We start from the raw sequence: 25,185 nt of genomic DNA, 5'->3' as shown, positions 1-25,185 counted from the left end.
TTGTAAAAACCTACCCAAAACACTCTGCCACCCAGACGCTTCCACTGATCACAGTCACAAACTCTGGCCAGAAGAGTCAGTGGCATTACATTCGCTAAAAATGACTGATGCTGTCATGCTCTCATTTTTGTAGCTAGACATCTGTTCAAGCAAAGCCCCATCACATTTCTCTCAGAAAGGTCAGCAGATCTCATGTTACTGGTTTAAAGATCTCTGCGTGATGTGCTGGATTTTTTTTTAATTATGTGTACACAGTTTTCTCTGTATCTTCATGCAGATAGGCTACTCAGAACTGCAGCAGTGACAGAGAACACCATGATGTGCTGGATCGGAAGGACTGCACCCACATAAACATAGAGTTAGTAATTATAGAGCTTCTAAACCCTCTTAATTTCTCAACTGTAACCACACACATTTGAAGCCTGTGCCCTCTGTAATTTTCAGGGTAACTTAGAATGTAGTAGCCAAGGTGGAAGAACTGAAAGTTACAGTCCCAAAGATATGTAAATCAAAATATAGGTAATATGGCTATTTTGTAGTTTTTAAAAAAGTAATATCTAGAACGTATAGAATGGTGCAGCTGTAAGGGATCTGGATATCAAAGGACAAACAAGCAACCAGGAGTTCATCCTGAAACTTAACCAAAAGAAATGCAGTGTGTAAACTGTCAGCACACCCCAATCAAGCAGGTCTACCTTTTCAGAGCTTTCACAGGTTTCTGGTGTAAGAAAGAAGTCACCACAGTGCAGAAGGGAGTGATTATAATGATACAGTTTTCCTCTGAAGCAAACATTTTATACCTGAAGACCTATACAAAAATGTAGGTTTTTGAAATATTTCTTCTAAATTGTTAAGGTACAGAGATAAAGGATTTAAAATAGTATCTAGACTAAAAAGGTTTGTGTAAAAAAAATATTTTTTTTACATATAAATTGCAGGAGGGCATATACTGAAAAGGAAAATAAACACCCCTTTCTCTTTCCAAAATATAAAATAGTGTTAAAAGAACATTTTACAGTTAAGTGCATTAAAGTACAAATGGCAAAACCTCTAAAATCTACTATTGAACTGTGGTGGAACACAATGCACTATTGATTAGCCTTACAAAAACATAATGTAACACATTTGTGAATGTTATGTGCACTATGTGGAAAGACAGAATGGCCAGCACCACTAAACTCACAGCACAGCACAGCATCTTAATGACCTATGTGGCTAATTTTAAAGGTGACTATGTAGCACTCTGCTCTATCCTGTGCCACTTTTGGATCATATGCAATGGTTAAGTATACTAAAATAATTATATGTGTGTCATGTGGCCATGACCAAGTCAATAAGACCTGCTATTTAAATGAATCACTGGGACACCATGTAAAATCCTCCTCGCTTCAAAGACTTCCGCAAAAAAATGCTGTGTCACTGAAAGAAAAAGCAAAACCAGGAAGCATCCACAAATACACTCCATTCTTAGACTTCAGGGAGAATCTTCATCTACAACCTTTTTGCTACAAATATTATAAAGCTTTTCTAACAGAAATATCTCCAGCTTGTAGATATCCATATGCACCTTATTTCCCATTGCTAATCCACATAAGCTGCACAGATTTAGGCTCACTAACATGCAGTACTGTGGATAACATCCTTTAACTGATCACATTTGACCATCCCTTCAATGCCAAGACTTTGGCACCCCTGGAATCTCTAAGATATACAGACAGATCTTGTTTTTAAAATGAAGCTGGAGAATGTAGCTATCAGCCTTAAAGAGTAGCTAACATTTCCCAATCCAAAAATCTCCTTTAATTACCACACCTCCAGTAGTTCAAATACATTGTTTGTAAGAGCGAAATGAATTAATACTATGCAACATTGCTTCTCAAACTTTTAAAGTGTTTTCTTCCTGGCCTCATCCATCTTCATCTGACACTTCAATTTTGTGCTTTTTATTAACAGTGGTTCAGTCCTATTTGCTGTTCCTGTTTTTTTGGGGTTTTTTTCCCAAGGGAAGGTGTGGAATAAAAAGCTGAAAAAAGACCTTACTTCACAGCTTTCAGTAACATGCATCCCCCCTTTTATTTCCTGACCAAGATGATTTTTTTTGTTTTTAAATATTACTGTACAAGAAATATGTTTAAGTCATCAGCATTTGTTGAGGCTGGATGTGCCTTTTTCAATGGACTGCACAGCAGCTGGTCAGGCCACGTGACTTTCAACAAAACATCATATAAGCAACCTTTCATCCCTGACTCTATATACTCCTTGCACAGTGTGTTGAACTAAAGCCATAACTGTATTTCTCCTCTTCGACTGACGGGAACATTTCATCACTGGTGTCCTGCTAAACAGTATCAATCCTATAAATGAAGGTAGTTTTTTTGCTTCTATTAGTAGTCAAGAACAAAGTTTTCTGAAAATGAAAGCAAACCTATTCTTTAAAAGATACACTTAAGGGTTCTGCAAAGAGATAGGGGAATTCATCTAGTCCAACAGATTACTTAAAAAAAAGAAAATGACCCATTACTAACAGGATTTTATTCTGGAGAGCATGTGTTCACCTCTTCTATTCATGTACAATACATCAGTCATCTTATGAAGTCTTAATAAGGAGCTGCATTGTATTTCTTTAGCTGACCAAACACAAACTGGTTAATTCCTGCTTTTTTTGAAGGTGATTCCAGTATACAAGTGCCTCAACACAGCAGATAGTATTAGATGTCACTTTTTGCTGAATATTCTGCTAAAACAAACAAAATACACTCCACCTAAATTGGGGCATTTCATTGTTGAACTCCTCTTGACAGACTCTGGTGAGCAGACTGGTAAGCCAGCTATCCCAGGAAACCCCTCCTCTGACCTGCACTCCTTCCCCCCGCTCCCCTGAGGAGAACACCAGCTACTACTGCAGTTCCAGGTCATTCAAAACATGATCTGACAGTCAAGTGCCATTAGTCCAAACTCATGACTTAGTCATTAAGTGTAGATTTTTAAAAACATCTCTTTACATGAAACCAGAGTGTTTTAGTGCCATGTAAATACTATCATTGACTTGCTTTCTATTCAGCAAAGACTATAATGCTATTTACAACGGGCTGTTGTCCTTTTACCAAGACAGTACAAGGCCTGGCATCTTTCAGGTCAGGTTCCCATGTTAACAGACACTGGTTACACAAAAGAGACATTTTTATTCAGAAAAGTAAGGAAACTCCTTCCTAAGCAACAAGACCATAAAGTTCCATTTGCAGAACTTTTAACAGATCTGCCCAGCTTTTGGAAGAAAGTCTTTTGGATTTATTTTTCTCTTGCAATGACAACTCTTTTAGTCCTTTTTCACAAAATCAATTAATTTTCCTCCTTTCCAGCCTCCACATTCTTCAGCTGGGATATTCCTAGTTCAAGGCCTTTCAAAGTCAAACAACTAGGAAAGATGAGCTGAGTATTCCCTGAAGTGCAGAGCAGCTGCACAAAAAAAAAAAAAAAAAAAAGGAAAACTGGATTTTCAACTGGATTTTCAAAAAGAGTATTTTTTTAAAATTACTTTCTGTGTTACCTAACAAGATGGGTGTAACTTTTTCTGTGCAAAACTTCATTTTGACTCTTTTCCATGGTTTTAATGTATTTTGTACAGGTAGGTTTTCACTTACTACTCTGATGCATTACTTAGAATTCCTAAAGCCATGTGCTTCCACCACTTCAGAACTGATATTCACAGTAACTTTTATACATTCTTGACTATTATGAGATCCCTCACAAATTGTCAATTAAAAAAAAAAAAAAAGATTATACTGTGTTACACCAAACTTGTAGTGGACCTGATGATAAAGAATTACTGAGGGAAAGTATCTCCTTATGCTAAATTGTTTTCAATCCTCTACCTGTGGCCACACATTTCCTCACTGTTCTTCATCTGTTACCATCCATGATCATGTGCCAAAACAAAACAGAAGATACGAGTGGGTACGTGCTCTTCACAACTCTTAGCTTTTTGGCTAGCCTTACTAAGATGTATTTGTGCATCCGTTCCTTCGCTTATTCTTCATTTAAATTCACAGTATGACTAACAGACTCTTGACCAATGCCACATATTTAATTATGAGGTAACAACGTTCAGGAAATACACTTGTGACACAATATTACATCTTTTCTGAAGTAGGACATGAACTCAAGAGGAGAGAGGATGTAAGAAGCATATGCATCTGATAAGGGCCTACAAAGAGGGCAGTGCACTGAAACTAATCAGGGATCAAAGCTCATTCTACACCTTCTACAAAAGTACTACTGCTCTCCTTTTTTAAATACATACAAGCTGAAGCTTTGATCAGTGTGCCCTTAAAATTACACCATTATCTGTGCATTTACATTTCAATTTCTTCTTTTGCAATTCTAAGATTAATTGCTCCTGTACAGGTCCCATAGCTCCTCCTTTATTCCCTCTTGTTTAACTTGGACCAAAATATTCTGACCTCCACCAAACCTCATTAGCACTCCTTTAGCAATGTTCTCCAGTTATATCCTATTTGTTATGACCAAGACAAAAAGGCAAATTAATTTCAGGAAAAAAACTGGAACCTTTTGATTAAACTACTTTCTCAAACCTTTTTGCTCAATAGCAAAGACATAAAGGGATGAGGGATGAGCATCAGGGTCAGTTAATTTAATGGTAGCTTCAAAAATGATAAATGGGCAGAGCAGGCTCTGTTATGCTTTTCCAGGTTACTGCTTTAGAAAAGCTCATCCTTTTTCTTCCAAATCCAAAACAAAACCCCCCAAATTTGATAGAAAAAGAGGTCTTAGAGCCTTGGGCATCGTTTCTTCTGTTTAGCTGCCAAAGTTTGCTGCAAGCCTTTATAGAGAAAGAATTGTGAATAAAATAAATTAGATACTATTACAAAGCTGAAAACTTTTTTGAAGGAGTCATACATATTTCAGTTTTTCTTTATTGAAAAATAAAGAACTGAAGAAGTGGAAACCTCACTAAACATTTCTTAAAGAATAGCAATTAACACTTTGGTGGTTATCAGCAACAAGTCAACATTTCCTTAAGAGAAGAAAAAACGCTCCCTGCAACTACAATTAATTGCAATCTATGCCATATATATAGGGCACAACCCAGATATCCTTGCAAACGGAAATGTGTAGGTGACCCCACCCCTGCAGAGACCCAATTATGCCCCTGGGGATCCATTCACCCACGCCCATCCAGTTAGGGGGCAGTGCTTGAATGTGCTGCTCTACCACAGACAACCAGAATTATCTCCCATATTTCACCTCAAACATACTGGAAAAACATCCACATAAATGTTCAGATTTAACTAGAAGAAATCAAATCCAAAGCCATAATGAAATGCTCACTCCTGATCCTTGTAATTGCTTAATTTCTTGAATTTGTCTCTATATTCTGGCATTTTGTTCACTAACTTCTAAAAAGAAAAAAAGAATCTACTTCTATATACATGACAAATGCTCCTTTTACAACATCAAGTGTTTAATTAACACCATTTTGGAGCCAACATTTTGATTAGCATCAAGACTATGGAAAAACCATGTGGACTTTAAAAAATCTAGATTATAAACTCTGTCATAGTCAAACATCAATAATATCTACTTTTCAAATATCTATTTTAAAAACTATTTGGCTAAATTTAATTAGTGCATTTCTTTCATAGGATGTGCTGGATTATATTTCAGAAAAGAGTATTTTTTAAATTGTTACCAAGTTTTAGATCTAATTACTTATTTTTTGTCCTGACTGTTGGTTATATCAGCTAATTAAAATAAAAGCTGAACTCCAGAAAGACAGGCATACCACAAAGGGACACAGTGCCCTATCTCACACAAATGAGTTAGGCTTCTCTCAGGAACATGGCTCCAACTCAACTATTTCCATGCCTGACATTTTGAGGCTTTGAAAGGAAAAGTGACCAGGTAGAAACCACATAGTATTTTCTTTCCTTCTGCTTCAGTTTAACAAGTACCTCAGAGCTGTTCTATTTACCCTCTATCAGACATTAAAACTCTCACTTCCCTCCTCAGAAGGTTAGCATTAGAGGCAAAGCCCTCAAGAAGCAGAAGATTAGTTACAATGCAGAGAAAACTGATCTCAGGCTGAGCACACAGGAGTACACACAGATTAATTACATGAAGCCTCAGTCCTTCCTGCACTGCACAGGAGGGCCAGCACAAGCAAAGTACAGTACCTGTCATCTTGTCCCAGATCCTCACTGTCTGGCATTTCAGATGTGAAAGGGAATTCTCTCTCTCTACCAATCTAGATAATCCAGGACACGATCTTCTAGTCTGTTTTGTGTTTTAGGAGCCACCGGCCAGGCACCTGTGCTGCTCACTGCCAGGAAGAATGCTCCTTGCTCAGAGAGCAAATGTTTACAAGACATCCTAAGTGCTGCTGGTCTTGAATGAAGTTCAGAGCGGTCGGCTTTGATTGGCCGTGGCTATAAATAAACAAGTCGTGACTCACCTCACACACTATGACAGGGTGTTTAGTAGCAAGCACAGTCAAATCCAAACAGTTTGTTTTCCTTCTGGTCATGTGAGGGAGAATCACCACCCACTTAGTCCATTTTATTTTTCTGTTTCCACTGAAAATCTTCCTCAACATCTCCCATTTTTCTCAGGTGTAAGCAGCAACAAAAACGATGAGAAGCTAAATAACTTTAATAAAGTGACAGGCTTGAAAATATGAGAGCAAAGAGTTTACTCTTAACTACAACAAATCCTTTTTTCCTCCCTACAAAGCGTCAGTCACAAGCTGCCAGAAGAAGCCAAATTATTCTCCAATGACGAAATTTACAGATGAAAAAAATCCACACAAACTTAGCAATTCTTTTAAATAAGGACTAGGAAGACAAGTTTTCAATAATGATTAACTGAATTGCTTTTAAGTTCTGATTCCAAGCTCATCTGCCATAAACAATCTTAAACAGGAATACCAGAACACTGTGCTGGCAGAGTCCTCAAAAACTAAAATATGCTGGCAGGAGGAGGCTTTCTGCCAAAATACTTTGATTGCCTCTGTGAAGGTGAATTGAATATGGATTTCCTCCTATGGCTTTTCCTCCTACTGCTGCATGCACGACAAGGATTCTGTCACTCCAGTTACACCAGCTACGTCTCTATTAATTTTCAACACCCCCGCAACCTTATCTGTGCTGGTGAAGCTTTGTAACACAGTCCAAGACTCCAAGGATCCCGTCTGTGTGTCGTTCAGCACAGTGCTCAGCACTGCTCCTTCACATGGTTTCCTTCAGTCACTGAACAGGTTGACCTGTTGTTCTTAAAATGTTTTCAAATCCACATTACATCCAGAGACCTTCACATAAGAAATCTCTTTTTCTATGAAGGAACCAAGCAAGATTTATACCTGCCTGTCCTGCATGAGACAGTAAGAATTGTCCTGGGGATGTCACATGTTAAAAATAAATTTTTAAAAAAAAAAAAAAAAAGGAGAGCAGGACAACATGGCAGAGATGCCATGTATCTTTGATTTGCTAAGCTATATATGGTGCATTGTGAGTAATATATAATTTCTTGGAAAACTGCTTAAATTTCAGAATGACAAAGGATTCTACCCTTTCTTCTTTTCTTCGTATAAATTTCTTCGAAAGGACTAGTAAGATCTAAAAAAATGGGAGTAAAGTCCTCTGACTAAATTATGCAATACAATATATAACTAGGCATTAATAAGTGTCCCACCTACAACTGAGACTTTCCGTGGTCACCAATACTGGCATATTCCAATGTAGTCATCTTTTTCTTTTCTTTCCTTTTCTTTTTTCTTTTCTTACTTCTGACAGTTAGAGGTGAAATAATTAAGAGTTTAATTTCTTCAAGCCTACCCTGAAACAATAGAGCTGCTAAATTCAAAAATCTTAATTAATGAAATGACTCCGTGTAACAGTTTCAACTTCAGATCAACGGTGTGATATCTTCTAATTAGGAAAAGAAGCAAAAGAAATAACTGAAATCTGCAAACATGTAGGAGCATCATTCAAAATTTAAATGTAGCATCAAAAATGAAAGCAAACAAAATTGAACCCCCTATGTAACTTGGGCTGCTTTAGTTTCCATGCACTGCAATATACTCTTACACAACCACATACATTTACTATGTAAAACGCCTTTTTACAAAATATTCCATTTTAAAGCATTTGAGGATCACACTCAGAAGCTGAAAAGCTTTCAGTATCATGTCTATCCCTGTATTTCAGCTTTGGAACTTGATGTATTCCAAACTCTTCAACTGCAGCTTTGGATTGTTCCTTTCTTTGTCACACTCTACACGGAGCTTATTGCTACAGCAGAAAAACTGTTTACTTTTACAATTCCTTACAACTCTTCCCAGCCCTCACTGAGGTAAGGAGGATAATATCACCTTATTTACTTATTCATAAGCAAGACCTGAAAAGATTAGGTTCAAAACTGTCTACTAAATGAGTACCTATCTAAAATGTCAAGGACCTGTTAGCTTGGAATTAGAGCATTTATAAAACACTTCAGTACTCAAAGACTAGTTTCTACAGGTATCACTGCTCACCACTTCTGAAAATCATACTTGAGAACAGCATGAGTGCATAATTAGTGGAACTGCAATTGCACTGAAGTATTTTGCTTGGTATCACAAAGAAGACTATCTAGAAAATTCCATCTCATTTTTTTGATCATTCTAAATTCTTCTGCGTCCAAGGGAATTAGAATTTGTATTGGCCCATCTGGAGGTTTCCAGCAGATCAGGTTCCAGATTATTTCACAGCTGCATGAGATAGAATGACCTCTCCAAGAACACTTGGGTGGAAGAGCAGCAGGTGAACAGAAGTACTGTACTGAATCAGGCCAAAGGGCTTTGGCATCTTCTCCTGTGTCCAAAAGGAACAGCCAAGGAAAAAACACATTCCTGCCTTCTACATATAGTCCTCCAGACTCCAACTTGTGGAGATTTGAGCCAGCAGTGATGCCTATTTTTTAGCTCTGAGTGGATTTCCATCCTATGATAACACCTATAACATCTTGTGGCAAGGACATCTGCAGCTTAACTGCATTATGTTTGGGAACAAAAATCCAGCCTACCCCCACCCAATATTGTTTGCTCTGATCTAGCCACTTCAACTGGTTTCCAAGAAATTTTATAATGGAACAGGCAGATGACAGTTAACTCTCTTTAGATTTATTGTTTTTGCAGACCATTATTGCTTGGGTTTTTTTGACAGGACTGCAAAATTGAAAGATGAAGCTGTTTAGAAAAGAGGTTTCCATTTTTTAAGATTGCTAAAAATTAGTTTTAAATTTTTCCAATATGAAAAACTCAAAGTGACTAGAAATGACAGAACTGAGGAAGGAAAGTCTTTTCCTACCCATGTTACTTTTCAAGGAAATTCTTATTTCCTTGCTTAGCTGCAGCTAAGCACTGCATTAACTGCACTGGACTTGAGTCACTCTCCTCTGTCCTTGTAAGTTCCTTCTTGCCACTTTTGAGGCCTCAACTCACATGACTAATCTGTGTTTCTCTGAGCAACTTCTTTGCTTGAGCTGCTATATTCCAGCCTTGCCATGTCTCTCTCACTTCTCACATGCAGTATTGTCTGAAATTTTCCCTCCCATTGGCTCTGTTGCTTATTCAACAGAAAGAACAACCCCTTCTACCTCACAGTGAATTCCTCCCCCTTGTGCTATTACTTTTGAAAGGAACATGGAAGCCCTTGGTTTTGTAATCAAGAGGAAAAAGATTCTATCTACAATGTCCTCCTGTTGGTCAGCTCATTCAGCTTTAAAAGCCCTATTTTGCTCACCTGTTTCATGCATGTAAGCTCTTGCATGCCCTAAAACATCTTCACTGTTATTCTGCAAACTCTTCCTGGGTTTACCATAACCAATTTAAGGTGGGAGAGACCAGAAATACAGTTATTCCCAGTGAGAGCATACTACTATTTACACATTTTGACCTCTTTTCTAAGCTTTTCCTCATGGTCTGTTGGCCATCATTATGACATTTTTACACAGAGCTTTCCAGAGTACCCGATCTTCTTTATGTTATCTGGATAACTTTAATAACAAATTCTTCTTACTTCTGCTTGTACCCATTACCCTGGTTTCAACTAAGATGACCTCCTCTAGATCTTTGTGAAAACTTCCTTGAGAGCTGTTGAGTAACAGCTCTTTGCTGTCAGGTATGAAGACATCCCAAAAGATGTACTGGCATGCACATCAGATGCCAGTCTGACATACTGCTCAGTCAGGGAATCTTACCAGTTTTGCTCTTGCCGAATACAAACTTGGACTGCATATGGATCATAATTATCAAGTGAATGGCCTTTCCCCCAAATGGTATGGACATCTATGCAAATTTTTTCTTTTACAGGTGGGCACTAAAGACTCTGGAAGTCTTCAGAAAAAGAAGGGAAATAAAAGCTATGTTCTTGCCAGAGACAAGGAAGCAACCTCACAGCTAAAAGGACTGGAAATAGTGTCACATACACTGTTTTACACACTCAGATAGATACTGACGATGCTCGAGGGTTTTAGGAGGTAGGTGGTGTGTCCCACCCAGGCTGCAAGCTTTCAAAGATTTTAGTCAGCCTGTGGCATGCTTTAGTGGGACAACCAGCTCCAGAACTACTCACAACCACTGCTGCCTTCTATGTTTTTCCTCACCTGAAAGGAAACACTGTGCTTTCAATGTATAACCCTGTGCTAATTATTCAGATATGAGTCTTACTTCCAATAATGTGAATGCAAAAATAATGAACTCCCTACTGTAAACTTAAAGACATCCTAAAAACCCTCGACTGACATTATTAAAAAAAAAAAAAAAAAAAAATCACTCTCCCAAAAGAACATCTAGTTTAGTTTTTATTTCCAGAACGAATAGAAAATTCTAGCATTTCACTTATGGTAGATGGTTTGTACTGGTGTTATTTTCAGCAAAAGCATGGGTTTAAAAACTACCATCATTGTCAAAGACATGCTTAGGATGAAAAGTAATGTGAAATGCCTTTTAATGCTATTGAAAAAAAATCATATTAATAATATACATGAAGTCCCCCCAAATGGACTATTTCCCCTCTTTTTCAATATGGGAAACTGAATAAACTGATCACATTTGTGTGTGTGTGCAGGCATGTGTACAATTATATATTTATATGCACAAACATGTGAAAGTATATGTTTTACCATATTTCATCAATTTGAAGGGCATGCCAAGTTTCCCATATTTTCAGCCAAAATTTGCTGAACGTTTCCTGTCCCGATTTTTTCTATGTAAAGCTGACTTCAAACTGCAAAAGCTTATTGTATCTACTTAACTTTGAGGTCTCTCCATACACTGTGAGATCTACAGAGGAGGCTGGTTTTAAAAGAGAGGAAACCTTTCATACAAGCATAAAATGAAAAATCCTCCAACTGGACCTGCTGAACATGCTCAGTTCTTTGCTGGGGTATTATACCAGGTGTCACCACAAGCAGTAAAAAAGCTAAAAAAGATGAAGACACCTATTACACACAAAACATAGTCTGGTACTTAGCTGTACCAAGGTTCAGGATTGGCCAAAAAAAAAAAAAAAAGAAAAAAAATTAAATCTTTCAACAGTCGACGACCAATAAAAGCAAACAAAAAAAGAGCACAGGAAAATTTTTCTCTCTTCATGGAATTCTGCATATTATGCAGTGTTCTTATTTGTACCTGGATGAAATAATTAATTGTTAAACATTTTTAAGATCACAATCTGCATATTCAGAAAAAACACCCCAAACAAACAGCATTCTGTTTTGACAGAAAAAGTAGTGCAACATTCAAAAAGCTAAACAAGATACCACATGCAAGAAATATTCACTGGGTAGAACAAAGCACATGAATATGTATTTTCAGAGAATCATTAAAAATTGCGTATGAAAGCAAACTGACTATCAACAGACACCAAAACCTGATTTGTATCAGCAACAGTGAATTGTCACTGTGAGGTTTTAGTGTTTCTCACAAAGCACGCATAATAATGCTCCATGGTGCAGGACAGTATTTCCAAGTTTCAAACACAAGCAAAAAGAGGAGTTAAAGGAAGTACGAAACATTTCAACTGCAGTTTAAAAAGCAGATTACTACATTTTAGTCACATGAAGATAGCAAATCTTGCTCTTTACAATATGACAGATCATGCTGGATTTGTGTGACAAACAGAGAGGAGCTGGAGACAGGAAGGTAGATCTTACCACTAAGGGTGAAAATCTCAACTGCTCTGTGACTTTTTGGCCACGGAACCAGCTATAAAAGAAAAAAAATATTTGGAGGGGAAAAAAAAAAGACTAAACAAAAAATCCAAACCCACCTAGCAATGATCTGAACCATTTCTAAAGATAACTATTTTTCCAAAATTTTCAAGAAATCTTTTACATACTGTTTCATGAAATTATTTCTTATACTACATTTCTACAAAGGTACTTCTGTACTAGCTCATCTCATGATCTGTAATTCAGCCAAGTCACATTAAAATGCTTTTTTTTTCCCCTAGGCAAACATGCGACTCAAGATTCTGAAACCTGCCCACCTCCCTGTCTCTTGGCTTGTAGCAATCTGAATCTGTTTCTTCTCACCAATGAATTTCTTTTCCCACTGACAAGAAGACGAATGATATGAAAGGCAGGACCATACAGCAAGATACTCAGACCACATACTGAGAGCACCTATGTCTAAAAGATTTTGCTGGTATGCTCACAGTTTGCTTAGATGACCCACCATTACTTCAATGCTGCAATCATGCTGAACATGAGGATAGGGGCCAGTTTTCCACCTAATCATGTAATTTATTCTTTGGTGCAATGTAAGAAAATCTCTCCAGAGAGGGATTAGCGCAATTGCAAACCGTAACTAGATCCAAGTACAGGTCACCAGTTCTGAATTAGACTTTAGAAGCTTAAGGATGAATAACTGCAGGACTTCAAGTACATTATAATGTAAGCACAGCACACAGTTATATATCATTCATCATTTTCACTGACACCAACCCTATTCTTATGTCCCAGCACAAAGAGCCAATGTTTTGATTAATATTCAGAATTCCTAGCCAAACATTTTCATAGTAGGTACGATCCATTTTGATTCCCTAAGGTCCACAGCCTTTTTCAATGCCTGTATAGTGAAAGTGAGACAGATGACTAAATGACTGCTAATTTATCAACTTATTAACATCAACTTACCTATTTGTTTACTGTGTGACAAGAGATGAACTCTCCAGTGTTTAACATGTCTGATGGTAAAATTACAATCATATTCTCTCCCTTTGAAAAGAGCTTTTTTCATTAGAATTGTCTTTATTCAGTCTCACTGTAGTAGTTTATAAAACTGTGCAGCTGTGACAAAAGAAAGGATTATTAAATTGTCACTAACATGACTCAGTTTCAAGGCCATATTTTCATGTGATGGAGCAACTGGCAATCTCTATGCTACCTGTCAGTACTTTCCAACGCCAACACTTGTAACAGCAAGTTAGCAAATCTGATCTATTACAAGAAAAACAGTAACATGTATATTTATACAATCAAAGTTTAAAGTATTTACAAACTAAAATCAGGGAGAAAATATCAGCGTGCATGCCACTTCAGAAGGCACGTATTTGTGTAGCTGATCAACCTGCTGGTTTAAAAAAAATACAGGAACCTGTCACCACAGTTCATATTACATTTTGACCTCACATTATAGCTCTCCCATAGCTGGAGAGAGAAAGCAGACATAAACTTCTTAAATGCTAACATTAAAACCTAAAGAAAATAGTTCTACATAGTGTCACTTGTGACAACACAGAAGGGTAAGATAGGTAATAATGAGAAGCAGAAATACACTATACAAAGCAACAGTATGTTTCACACAATGGCAATTCATACACATACACAATTACAAGCTGGGTAAGATGGTTACTTCTGAGTGCACTGATTAAAACAAAACCATCCTGAAGTGACAGGGTAAACCAATTTCTTCACCGAGTTTCTCTAAGTGAATACTTGTCAAACCTGACCACTCTCCTCTTTTAATATCTAGCCCTCTGTGAAACATCTGCAAATTAAAAGCAGTGGGAGGCCAGTGCAATACCACACAACTCCACAGAAAAGGCAAAGTGGCAGCCAAGAGAGAACTCAGCACTCTCCAGCAACCACACCTGCCCCCAAAAAACTACAGTCAAATGGCTCCTGGGCCAGTAGAAGTCAAGAAGGGTTCAGATGAGGGATGATGATCAAGGAAGACCTACAGCTTAACCCGTTTGTCAGCAAGGACACCTGCTGAGTTGTGACTGAGAGGAATCCCCTGAGCTGGCCAGGCGAGCACTGCCAGAACACTCAGCCAGAAGTGCAGAGCACCTGATAACCTTCACCCTGACTGGAGAGGATGACAGGATGCATGATGTTCTGCTGAGGGGCTGGTAGAACTGCTGGGAAGACAAAACTAACTTCAGTTAGCTAGGCTTTTGTCCCAAAGATGAATTTGCCATTCCCTACCTCTTTACTATTAATTTTTGTTTAAATTCAAACCATTTCATAAGGTGGTTTAGAACACATGTATGGACTATTTGTATTGCACAGCATTACAGCCGCTCCTATCATCGCTAGAACTTCCTTTTCCCTCATTTTTTTATGGGCATCAAAAGATTTCTAAAGAATCCTTTTGGTTAAGCTGTAGGAAATATATTTTAAAAGTCCAATTTGCTATAGAAGACTGAAAAATTAAGCTTTCAATTTAGAAGTTATATATAAATACATACATATCTATATAAATCTGTAAAATGCACAATATTTTATCACAGCTTTTGCTGTTTCCTTTAGAATCTTGAATAAAGATCATTGAGCCCAACTCCCTGAATGTTCCTATAAGTATTCCTGTAGAGAAGGGAAGTAGAAGGGTGGAAAAAATTACTCTCTACTCAGACTTTTACTTTAATTCAGTGAGGTGGGTTTTTCTTATTAAAAAACCCAACAAACAAACCACAAAAAAACCCCAAATACAAAACAAAATAAACCCAGAAAAAACCCCCAACCCCCAAAATAATTTAATTGGGAAACAGTCAGAGCACTTTAAACATATAATTTTTCAACTGCTTTTCAGGTAACCTGCAGTTCTTTTCACCTCCTTTCAGTGACTAAGAAATCCCCAAAAGACTAATTTTCATCTGCTAAAATTATTCTTTACAAAAAAAAAAAGCCTCTTCAGTATGTTTTGAGTTTGATTACTGATTGAAGAACTAAGTATTTTCCAAGGTACATCTGGAAGGAGTTTCAGCAAAGTATTTGAAAGTTTTACAAAAAAATTTTGCTTATGTGTTGTTTACAGAAACTTCTATTTCTGTTTATCATCATATTGTATTGAGTTTCCAGCTGAATTCTCACACTTTGAGACTTTGATTATAATAAAGAAGTATCTGATTCAGCTAACCAGTTAGGACAGAAGTTGTCAAGGTACACATTGCAAGAAAATTGTCTGCTTACGGTGAACACAACGGAAACAGTTTGTTCCTGTACAGACTTGACATGAGAACTTTGTACAGTGATTGTTCAGATACATCTCAGCTTGTGTTCTAAAGCAAGCTACACGTGTTTAGAACAGTATATTTTTAAAGATCAGACATGCAAACCTCAGATATTCCTGCTCTGATTAATTATATTACTCTGATCTCATGCCTAAATGCATAAAAGCATGATGTTAAGGTACACACTGACCCTGCAACTTCCTTGGAATGCGCTGGTAGCAACAGACACTCCATCTAAAATTGAGCAATGGCTATCTCACGTGCCCTTCTTGGATTTCTCAGACTTTAACATTTATATAAAATCTATATACAAATGTAGATATAAATAGATATATTTATTTCAGTCTTACTGTGTCACTTCACAAAATAAAAACTCAATGCTTGTATGAACAAGACCAGCTAGACTGGGTCTTCCAAAGGCCCATATAGCCCTGTGTCCTGTCTTTCATGCTTGCCAAAACAGAACACTTGGGGATACCTAAACAACAGAATAAAAAAATGGGAAAATACATAATGATAGCTCCATAAAATACAACTGAGCTTCCAACAACCTGCAGCTTGGGGACTTTCAAAGCCAGAGGTGGTGATTTTTTATTTAAAAGCCTTCAGTTAATTTTATTTTAAAAACTGTCTTGTTTTTAATATTTAAAATCCATCTATAGTTCTAATATTTACAACAATCATGTGCCAAGGATTTCTGAAACTTACTACATATTTTTATTTTTCCTCAGCTTGCTGCCTGCTATTTTGATGCCTCCTCATTCTAGAAAAGTGTGAGAGAGAAGGCATGTTCCTTGTGGTATTTTGAGAGACCTCTATTGTATTTCTCTTTAATTATTCCTTTTCCGTTTTGAAAAGTCCTACCTCATTTACTTGCTCTTTATAAGAAAATAGTTCTGTATATTTGATCTACCTTGTTGCTGTGCTCTGGATTTTTTTTCTCCTGTACCTTTTTCTGGAAGGTAGCAGATCGGACCCGTACACAGTATTCAAGATTTTGACGTACAATAGATTTACAAGAGTGGAATGTGACTGTCATTGCTTTTCCCCTGCATGTCTTTTTTACTGTTCCTTAACAGTAGATTTAGTCTCTTGATCAATGCTGGTTTTGTGAGACCACATCTTATTCATGAGTTGTTAGTCACCTTCAGACACTATTATCTTATATGTGAATTTAGTACTGGTATTTCTGCATAACTTCACAGTTACCTACACTGAATTTCAGACGCTATTTTACTGAGAAAGGATCCAGTCAGGATGTTCTGAAATTCTTCATAGTTGGTCCTTGTCTTAATTTTCTTAAATAATTTGGTACCTGGCCATCCCACTATTCACTGCCTTTTCAAATCCCTTATGAGTACATTTGTCAGAGTAATTCCAGCACAAATAGCAGATATTTTTATATTCACTGTGAAAGTCTCTTAAGCATTACCTCTCGCTATTAACTGACCTACAGTAACCTCAAAGGCCACAACTGCATCAGTGATCTATTAATCATACTACTAATCCAAGCATCAGGTAAAAAAAGACTGAACTTCTGAGAGAGGAGCTAGGGAAAATCTAGCTAGGGAAAGGAAGTGTGTGTCATATTGTGCTGTGGTCATAATATACAGGTGGCCTTGGGAGAACTTTCACGGTTTTGCGCTACAGCAAATATTTATCTCTGAAAATTTTGATTAAACTGGCCACCTTAATATGTCTGATCATCTGTATTCATTGAGTGTGGAAACTCACAGAACACACAGAATATGAGCAAATGTTATTTTCTGTTTCCCTTAGTGTAAAAATAAAATACTTACAGCTGTCTGGAATTGATCATCAGTGTTATTTAGACTCTAAAACATTTGGAATACTAATTAAAAAATGTTTAAGGCATGAAATATATTTTAGTAAGTAAACATGCACTATCTCTTCTGTCAATAAGAAATAAGAGAAGAAAAGGAGACTTGGAAGGAATACCATGAAGTTTGTTTCAAAACAGCTGAGCTATTTTACTCAACTGTATGTTGAAACACATAAAAAAAATATAATGTTATTCTGCTGGTAAGATCACATGCTTCAACAAAACTGTGCCAGGACATTCCTTACTAAATTAGTGACTAATCAGATGTTGGGCTGGGAAGCACACCCTCACGTGTTACAACCACCCAGACATCTGCAGCATTAAAAAAACACCAGACCCAACTACAACTACATGTTTGTGTGCCCCCTATAAATAATTTCCATCATGCATTTTGTAATCTAATGCTTGAATTTGGCAAACCAGATGCACTTAAAGGTACAAAACCTGACTACTATAGAAAGTACCTGTCTACTCTCTACATCTGCTCTTTCTCTTGACTATCACCGTTCTAAAGATTCTAAGCAAGGATGTCCTCTTCCATGTCAATAACTAGTATATATTTCCAAATACCTTATTTCATTGATCACAAATATTTCTTGCTTCTTTTATCAAGTTCTCAAATTAATCAAAATTGCTTGCTTCTTTTTCTTTCGTATTACCCTTAGATTTCCATTATCCTTTATAAATTGCTTAGAATTTGAAAACTTGACAGAAATTAACTCATTAGGCTGTTGGGAGACCAGCACTTTTTTGTTTTGTTTTGGTTCTTTTGTTTGTTTGTTTTTTTGTTTGTTTGTGCAGAACAAACCCTATTCTTCTCAAAAAAATAAAATAGCAAAAGCAGCATTTCTACCTACAGGAAGCAGTTAATATAGACCAATATTAAAAGACAATAAAAGCTACTCGTACTTGCAGGAGAAAAACATCTTTTTCACATGTTTAGCGTAAGCCATACCATTTGCTTTTCACGCAGTCTTTAGTGAAATATAAAAATACAGAATATGGTTAAGCTTGCTACCCATTTTTATGGAGTTTTTAATCAACCATCATCAGACTTACATTTAAGAAAAGCCATTCCAAAATGAAATAGTCCAATTTTCTTCTTAGTCCTAAAAGGAATCTCTCTATTTAAGGTAACACTGGGGGCTCCCTGAATGCTATAGTTTATAAATACCCTTTAAGATGACAAGTCAAATGACTTCAGGATTGCAAGTTATCTCTCACAGTTGTTCAACTGTTAAAATGGAAAGTGGTAAGAATAGAATAAAAACACCGATGGCAAAAATATTACATGTGCAATGGAACAAACATAGCACACAGGACATGACCATTTTAACATTACTCTTTTCGCTTACATTTACTCTCTACCCTTTGAAAAGGTCAGCTTTTTGAATTTCTCTCCTGATGAGCAATTTGAGGTTTGTCACTCCACTGAGACTGTTTACTCATCAGAAATGCAGTCATCCTTTACTTATGATCTGTCTGGTACTTGTTGCAATGATATTCGGCTAGTTTAGGCACTAATTCGATGCAACTCACCTAATTCTATAATAAGAAACATTTTAAAATATATAAAAAAGGTGGAAAATAGCAACATTACATTTGCAAGCAGAACAAATCTCTGAGGCAGGCAAACATATCCAACAGCTCTGTGGCAAGCAGACAGTCTGCTTCTGGACTAGGCAGTAGTTACATTTATTTTATGGTGTAAACCTACAAAGAGTTAGAAAAAGGATGTTTCAACTGTATGTGAGGTTTCTGTTCTCTTCAGCAAGGCCTGGTACCTTGGTACTCTAAAGAAAGTACTACTGCTTGTTAACCAATTCAAACTTACAACAATGTGCAGCGAAGGTCTGACTGTGTAGACACCTTACTATGTCTGCTTAAGCTCTTTGAAGTCTTTGAACTAAAAGATAGCCTTGCTAACTCAGAGAATTGCCCTAGAAAACAGATGTTCTTTACAAGGAACTGACTTTTTCAAGTTTGTGCTATATGCAAAGCCTTGGAATACAGTATCTCCACTTGAAAATAAGGAATTAAAGATTGCACTCCAATCAGTAACTTAGTGTCAGTTCTACTGTATTTATATGAAGCTGCTTCTGCATAGTCACAATTACACACTGCAAGACACATGGATTCCCACCAAAAATTAGAAAATCCCAGAATATGGAATACTTGTCCATAAACCTTTAAGGATTAGGGGTAAGTATTCAGGGTGAGACCTGACAGAAGCAGTGACCAGTTGTTCCATTCAAAAGGATGTGACTGAATCCAAGTCATCTCCTTTCCCAGTCTGAGCTGGTTGGGAAGGTTGTTGCCACCCTTTAAGAGGCAGTTCTTGTAACTTGAACCCAGTAGGTTCAACACGAGTTGAAGTACATGACATTACTTTTTGGCTGACATTTTGTAAGACTATGCCCAAGCCTCTTGGATCCTTCAACTGGAAGGATCTTTATTTAAGATATAAGGGGTCTTTGTCACATTCTACCTCATACACTCAATTCCAAGTTTCACTTTCTTATTGACAAAATACCTGTCAATCACATCCCTGGACAGGTTTTCCTGTAATGCTATTTAGGCTGGCAGCCAAATTAAGAGTGTACCCTTCTATATCCTGCTGCTGAAGCATTCTATTTATAATTAACGATTTGTAAATAGAACAATTTAAAAAAACAAAGAAAACAAAAACAAAACCCAAAGCAAAGGATTTATACTGAAAGTGCAGTAATATTCAGAACTGACAACAATATGTAAGTGTGCCTGCCAGTATCAACAATTTCCAAGCAGCTTTGAAAAAAAAATAGGGAAAGAATAAAAGATGCTATGGTTAGCATGAAAAAGCTGACCTGCTCAAGAACAGAGAGAAAACATTTCATTAGATTCAGGAGGTAACCAAATATTGCCCCTTTTAATTCATTTGATACTCTCTGTGGGGGTGCTGCACTCCACAACAAGATTAATTACTTGCTTCACAAAGGGTCCCCGAAGACAGAAAAAGTAATCTGAGATGGATGGTACCAGCACAATTCCTCTGCAGTTTTTCAGATAGATTTTCTCTACAGAGATGTTCACAGACTTAAGAATTCAACCCATGAAGATGGGACAGGCAAGTATTTTAAGAGAAGCTTGTAGCTTTAATTGTATGACCAAAGTGTGGCCCACATCTCAACAAAGAAGAGAGTGTGGTTTGTTTTCCCTGTAATTAAGACTTTTAAACCTTTAGCTCAGTTGGTAAAAAATACTGGAGTCAATATTGCTGTATCAGTAAGAAATATGAAAGTATTAAAAAGTGAAGGACACCTCCAAACTCCCTTGATGAAAGCTGGGAAAACTTGGCAAACAGCAGGCAACCACACTGTACAAGTCTGTAAATTCAAATGCAGCACCTCCCATACTCACTCTTGTCTAAAATGCAAGAGTACATCTAAGCACTTCTTACTGAGAAAGTGCAAAACTGAGAAAGGGACGAGTGGCATGGGAGAGCTTCAGAGTAACACTGTTTTAGTAATTTTCTCCTTGTGAATCCCTGGCTCATTTCTCCACTCACCTCCTCTGTGCAATTTCCTGTATATGCTTTATAACTTTCTTTCCATCAGCTTTCAGAAGTTCTTTTATTTTCTAAGTGCTAGAAATAAGCTGAACTAAAAAAAACCCTAAATACTTTCAATTCTACATATCTTCTAGTTGCTTGGTTAGTGCTGTGATCAAAATAAAAATTCTACCATAACAATAAACATAGTGACAGAAAAAGGACGTGAGACAGCTGAGATGATGGCAGGCAGCATTGGGAGGTTGCATTTTTTCCCCAGTGATGACATTACGGGTGGCACGTGACATGCCAGTGATGCAGCATGCCAGAACTGGGTCAGCTCAGAATTAGGAGCTCTTGGGTTGTTCACAACGGGCAAATCCACCTGCCTGTGCTCACAGACACCTTTAACAGAACTGCATTTTAGACAAAGTGGATCCAGAAGCAAAACTCTCACAAATAACTGAATGGTGACTGCAGCTCCATACTTCAAAATATCAAACACAGAATGCAGCTGGCTTCACTTTCTGTTGAAGACTGCTGAAGAAAAAATGCCTTATGTTAAAAAAAAAAAAAAAGGCGAACAAAGGCTGTATTTCCACCCTCCCATCACCACATTTTCCAACTGAGTGTAGCATTTAATTTTTACCAATGTGTAACAAAGGAAATTAATTACTGAGCCACTTAGGCACAGGATGCAGCACACCCTGCAGTTTGCACAGACTGCATTTATGTCAAGTATTTACTTCACATATTTAATCATGGATGCAGTGACTTCACTTGAACAAAGTATTAAAAAATTTAAAAGAAGTATTTCACGCTTCATTTATTTAAGTATAGTAAAAATACACATCTCACAGTACCCAGATGAACTTTTTTCCCAGCATGGAGGCAAACTGGTAAAATCACAGAATCATTTAGGTTGGAAAAGGCTTTTAAGATCATCAAGTCCAACCACAATGCTAGGTTAAGGATCTTTTGAAGCCTTCACATGAAATTGCCTAGAGTTCTTTCACAAAATTACTCTTTCTGGCTTAATAGAGGAATAAAATTTGTTTAACCCTGAGGAGATACAAACATAACACACACGCACACAAAAGCTTTCAAAAATACGCTTAGAAATTATTACTGAAATCATCTGTGAGATTAGAAACACCAAAAAACAGCTGTCAAATCAGACTATGCGAAGTGTTCTTTTGCACCTTAAAATTTTAATTAAATATTTGTATAAGAACATTTCTGTTACCAGAACAGAAGAAAAAAATTTCCCAGAGGTACACATCAGCAGCCTTCTGAATGATTCCTTAGTATCTCAGTACTGCAACCTCAAAATAAACAATACGGAATGCTCTCAGAGCTCTCTAAATAAAACTAAAAGTTTAAATTAATTCTGAATAATTTTGATTACAACTAGCCAGGAAGCTAGAGGAAAGGACAGGATTGTGGGACAAATAAGTAGAGTAATACATTTGTCTAGGAGTCACAGTTTATTACGTAAAACTAGAAAAAATAGTGCTATCCAAGCAATTTCAGATCAACTGCTCCCACTTGGATATTGGAAAGATACTGAGTGAGTTAGAAACACAGCTAAGAAGCTGTTAAAGCAGTCAAGGAGGCCTATTCAGTATCCAAAAAAGTAAAAAGAAGGCATATTTCTTTTTAAAAAGGACACAGCCTGTCCTGAAGAAAAGATGAAAGCATGTATCTCAACTTCTACAATGCATTTGAAATTCTGCTATTTGACACTTAAAAGCAAACTGCAAAACCACCACATATATGCAATAATCCCCATAACTTCAGATTTAATTGAAAAGCTACACCAAAGGGCAAGGGCAGGGTATTAGAAGTGCCGTGTTACAGGAGACTGATATATCCTTAGCATTTTCATTCAGTATTTGCCTTAATCCTTCAGATGAGTGAGCTGCAATACCCCAGGAGGAGTGGCAGACACTGCAAAGGACAGAATCAGGCTTCAAAATGGAGCTCAGACTGGGAAATGGCACAAAATCAACTGCCCAAACTCATCAGGAACATACTATATTTGAAAAGCCAAGTGCATAAATGCAACATGAGAAACAACTTATTAAACAAGCAGTGCAGTGGAAAAGGAGACTTTTTCTACTTGAGTTATTTAAAAGACTTAGAAAAAAACCCCCTATGCCTGAGATTCATTTACAAGCATATACAGCACAAGTCATGTCTTTTACATGATACTGATAAGTGTTTATTGTTCAGTTTGAGTGAGCATCATACTCAGAGCAATCCAGGTACTCACACACGAATGATGACAGTTTCTGAAAACATAACTGGGTTAGAATATATCCTTGTATAAAAACAGTTAAAGCAGCCTCAGCACAATTCTGCTGGTCCTTTGTTTCTGCCCTTACTTCTTCTGAAGTTGCTCTTCTTGCACACAAGATAATGTTTAACCTTTATTTAACTAACAGGGACAGAAGACAAGGCTTACAGAAAGAAGAATGCAATATTTGTTTGGTAATTGTAAAGAAATGGGACGATTCCAACACTTTCTCCTCATCTCTTCTGTGCACCCTCCATAATGAAAGGTGACTTGAGGAAGAGAGGAAAATGCCTTGTGATGGCTTAGACAGAATTGAGCTATAACCAAATTACCAGAGAACCACAGACAGTAGGCCTGACTTCAAAAGTTTACAAACTACTCCATGTGAGATGAATTTGATCATATGCACTACATATTATTTCTGGCAAATATAAGAAAATAACAAGCCAAACAAGCCAACTGTTTCTACCAGTGAGATATGACACCTACAAAGGGTGTGCCATCATCATGATTTTCCCTCCCCTTAAACAAAGAAGAACCTACCAACTACTAACCTTTTCCTGTAATTGTATAGGAAAATGTACGAAATGGTTTTCAGACTAAGTGTGACACTTTTGCCAAAGTTACACCATTTCTACTGAAGTATTGGTTTTTGCTCCTGGGAGAAAATGAATACAAAAAACTTTACCAGAAGGCGGATTTTATAATTTATCAATATTAAAAAAACCCAAACCCAGCAGAATACATTACTTGAGATGGTAGCTAACAACTGGGAAATAACAAGCCAGAAAGCAGGAATAAGGTCACGCATTAAAAAAAAAAAAAAAAAATTGAAGCATCTAGAGAAGCAACATAGTTCTTTCTGCAATCTGCAGAAGGTTTGATCATTTACGTATAAAGCGCCTTTAGAAAAAACCGCATCATGCATACTGCTGCCTATTTGAGTTGTGTCAACACATTATATAAAACAAGGGACAATTACAATCTGGTATTTGAACAGTACAGTGGCTACTGAAAAAGTACAGGCTTAAGCTGCAAATAAAACTCAATTTCCATTTGGCTTCCACAAGTATGCAGCCACTTCCTGAAGGACTGCAACCACTTTTATAGATTAAAAACATTTGGGGGAACCATATTTTAGAGCAGAATTGTTTGAGGTATGTTATTCAGCCTTATGTATCTTCCAACACAAACTCACATCAATATATGGGCCAAAATGAACAGAACAGCAACCACTACGAAATACCAAGGCTGGAAGCCTTTGAGTACACTAGATGCCTTCATATTACATTGAAATAACTGAAGAAGCAAATATTTGCTCTCTGGAGCATATTCGTATCTGTTTATCTGTTAGACTATATCCTGCCCTCTGCCTTGCTGTAGGTGCATAGGAAGTATTTTCTTCAGTCTGTTACCAGATTTCATGCAGTTGTGTAGGGCCATGTGAGGCATGGATCTCGTCTGGATGACCAAAACAAGACAAAGAGACTGCGCAACAGGAACTGGAACTGATGGTGCCATGTTTTGGTACTGACTGGCCCACATGACTGGCCTTGGCTGACATTACCTTGGTTCCTATCTGTAACATCAAGGAAATGGATTAACAAGTGTAAAACAGGAACACTTCTGCTACAGCCTTAATCTCGTTGGAATTCCTAATGGAAAATACCTCTTATTTCCTAATCCACTCATCTGAAATCTCTTTGCAACACCCTGAAGGACAGGACTTTTATTTTGAGATACAGTGAAGCAGCATATCCTTGGTGTCTCAAGAGTGATCAGAATACACAATCATACTGTGCCCTGAGACTCATTTCAGAGAAACTTTACATACACTAAGAGGTATGTAAATCTAGTCCCTGTGCCCTGTTGTTACTGCTATGGATTGGTATTCCTACATGTTGTGGCAAGAGTCAGCTTCTTATTGTAGCCACAAGCAGCAGTCAATGGCATCTCTAAAACAGACAGGCCTTCAGATGAACAGGGAACAATGACACAAGGG

The 25,185-nt window shown here is 37.1% G+C and overlaps 1 protein-coding gene across 2 annotated transcripts in view; it reads right to left on the bottom strand.

Annotated features, from left to right (window-relative positions):
* RETREG1 (reticulophagy regulator 1) overlaps positions 1-25,185 on the bottom strand; it is a gene marked incomplete at its 5' end in the record, with an annotated part of 65,679 nt that overhangs the window by 18,379 nt on the left and 22,115 nt on the right. Inside the window, one exon of one of the 2 annotated variants that reach the window (XM_082283967.1) lies at positions 6,195-7,078. The exons of the other annotated variant lie outside the window; for it this stretch is intronic. Coding sequence (XP_082140093.1) covers positions 6,195-6,229 — 35 coding nt within the window. Of the gene's footprint in view, positions 1-6,194; positions 7,079-25,185 lie in introns of those variants that run through there. 2 annotated transcript variants of the gene reach the window in all.

This window comes from Coloeus monedula, assembly GCF_965178545.1.
Source record: "Coloeus monedula genome assembly, chromosome: 1".
Taxonomy (NCBI): Eukaryota; Metazoa; Chordata; class Aves; order Passeriformes; family Corvidae; genus Coloeus; species Coloeus monedula.
This window is presented reverse-complemented; position numbering and strand designations above follow the sequence as displayed.